Below are 884 nucleotides of genomic sequence, written 5' to 3'. Positions count from 1 at the left end.
TGGGAACAGTCCTGGAGAAATTTCCAAGCGAGTGAGGTGAATTAGTATGCGATATTGCTACGCTATGCTCGCTAGGGGCCTTCTACTACAACGGGTTTGATGCTAAAGCAAGCTGAGTCAAGTGAAGAAGATGGTGATTTACGTGCTGCGGCCGATATGTAGTCCTGTCAGTGTCTCAGTAGCGTGAACAAGGTGAGAACAGGTACCTCCAAGTTGGGCAGAAGGAGCGTGCGGCGGCCCTCTACACTCGAATAGGGGCTCTCGAGCCCCTCATTGAGATTGTCCGTTCCTGTGACCGACAGAATGACCAAGACGAGGGGATCATGCTGGACGCTGCGGCCTGCTTCGTGAGGAATAACATCAATGTTTATGGCTGTCACTGCCGCCCAGATAAAACATGATCATTACATGTTTGCAAAGGAAGCTTTAACGAAAGCGGAAGACTTTGAGAACCTCATTAGTCTGCATGTGAAGAAGAGCAGGTTGCCCGACAAGCCTATGAAAGCGGTAGCTGACGTAGCTCGACAGGTGGGAGGAAGCGTTCCAGCTGGCTCGATCACATCCCGAGCTGGCCGAAGAGATCTACCTACCTTGGGGCAACTGGTTGATCAGCAACGACAGGTCGTTTTGTTATCTAAGCCTTCGTCCGGAACGCATTGCAGATACGAAGAAGCCTATGAAGCATTTGAGAAGGCTGGTCGCTCTGACCTAAGTTCTGACATGCTGCGTCAGCTGACCAACCTCTCGGCTGAGCAAAAGCTCTTCAAGCAAGCTGGCATGTACAGTTAATCGAAAACGTCGACGAAAGGCTACTTCTGACATCTTAAGATACGCATGGAAAAGAGCTAAGAATGCCGCATTGAGAGAAGAGGGAGATGAGAGCA

General features: G+C 50.3%; 1 protein-coding gene across 1 annotated transcript; it reads left to right on the top strand.

The window, feature by feature from the left end:
- Positions 1-202: 202 nt before the first annotated feature.
- On the top strand, positions 203-789 carry Pmar_PMAR027142 (hypothetical protein; the record flags this gene model as incomplete). The annotated part of the gene is made up of 3 exons (XM_002767911.1): positions 203-347; positions 391-528; positions 733-789. Coding segments are annotated over 3 exons (340 nt in total), but the record flags the coding sequence as incomplete, so codon positions are not given.
- Between the last annotated feature and the right edge of the window lie 95 nt (positions 790-884).

This window comes from Perkinsus marinus, assembly GCF_000006405.1.
Source record: "Perkinsus marinus ATCC 50983 genomic scaffold scf_1104296969554, whole genome shotgun sequence".
Classification (NCBI taxonomy): Eukaryota; Perkinsozoa; order Perkinsida; family Perkinsidae; genus Perkinsus; species Perkinsus marinus.
This window is presented reverse-complemented; position numbering and strand designations above follow the sequence as displayed.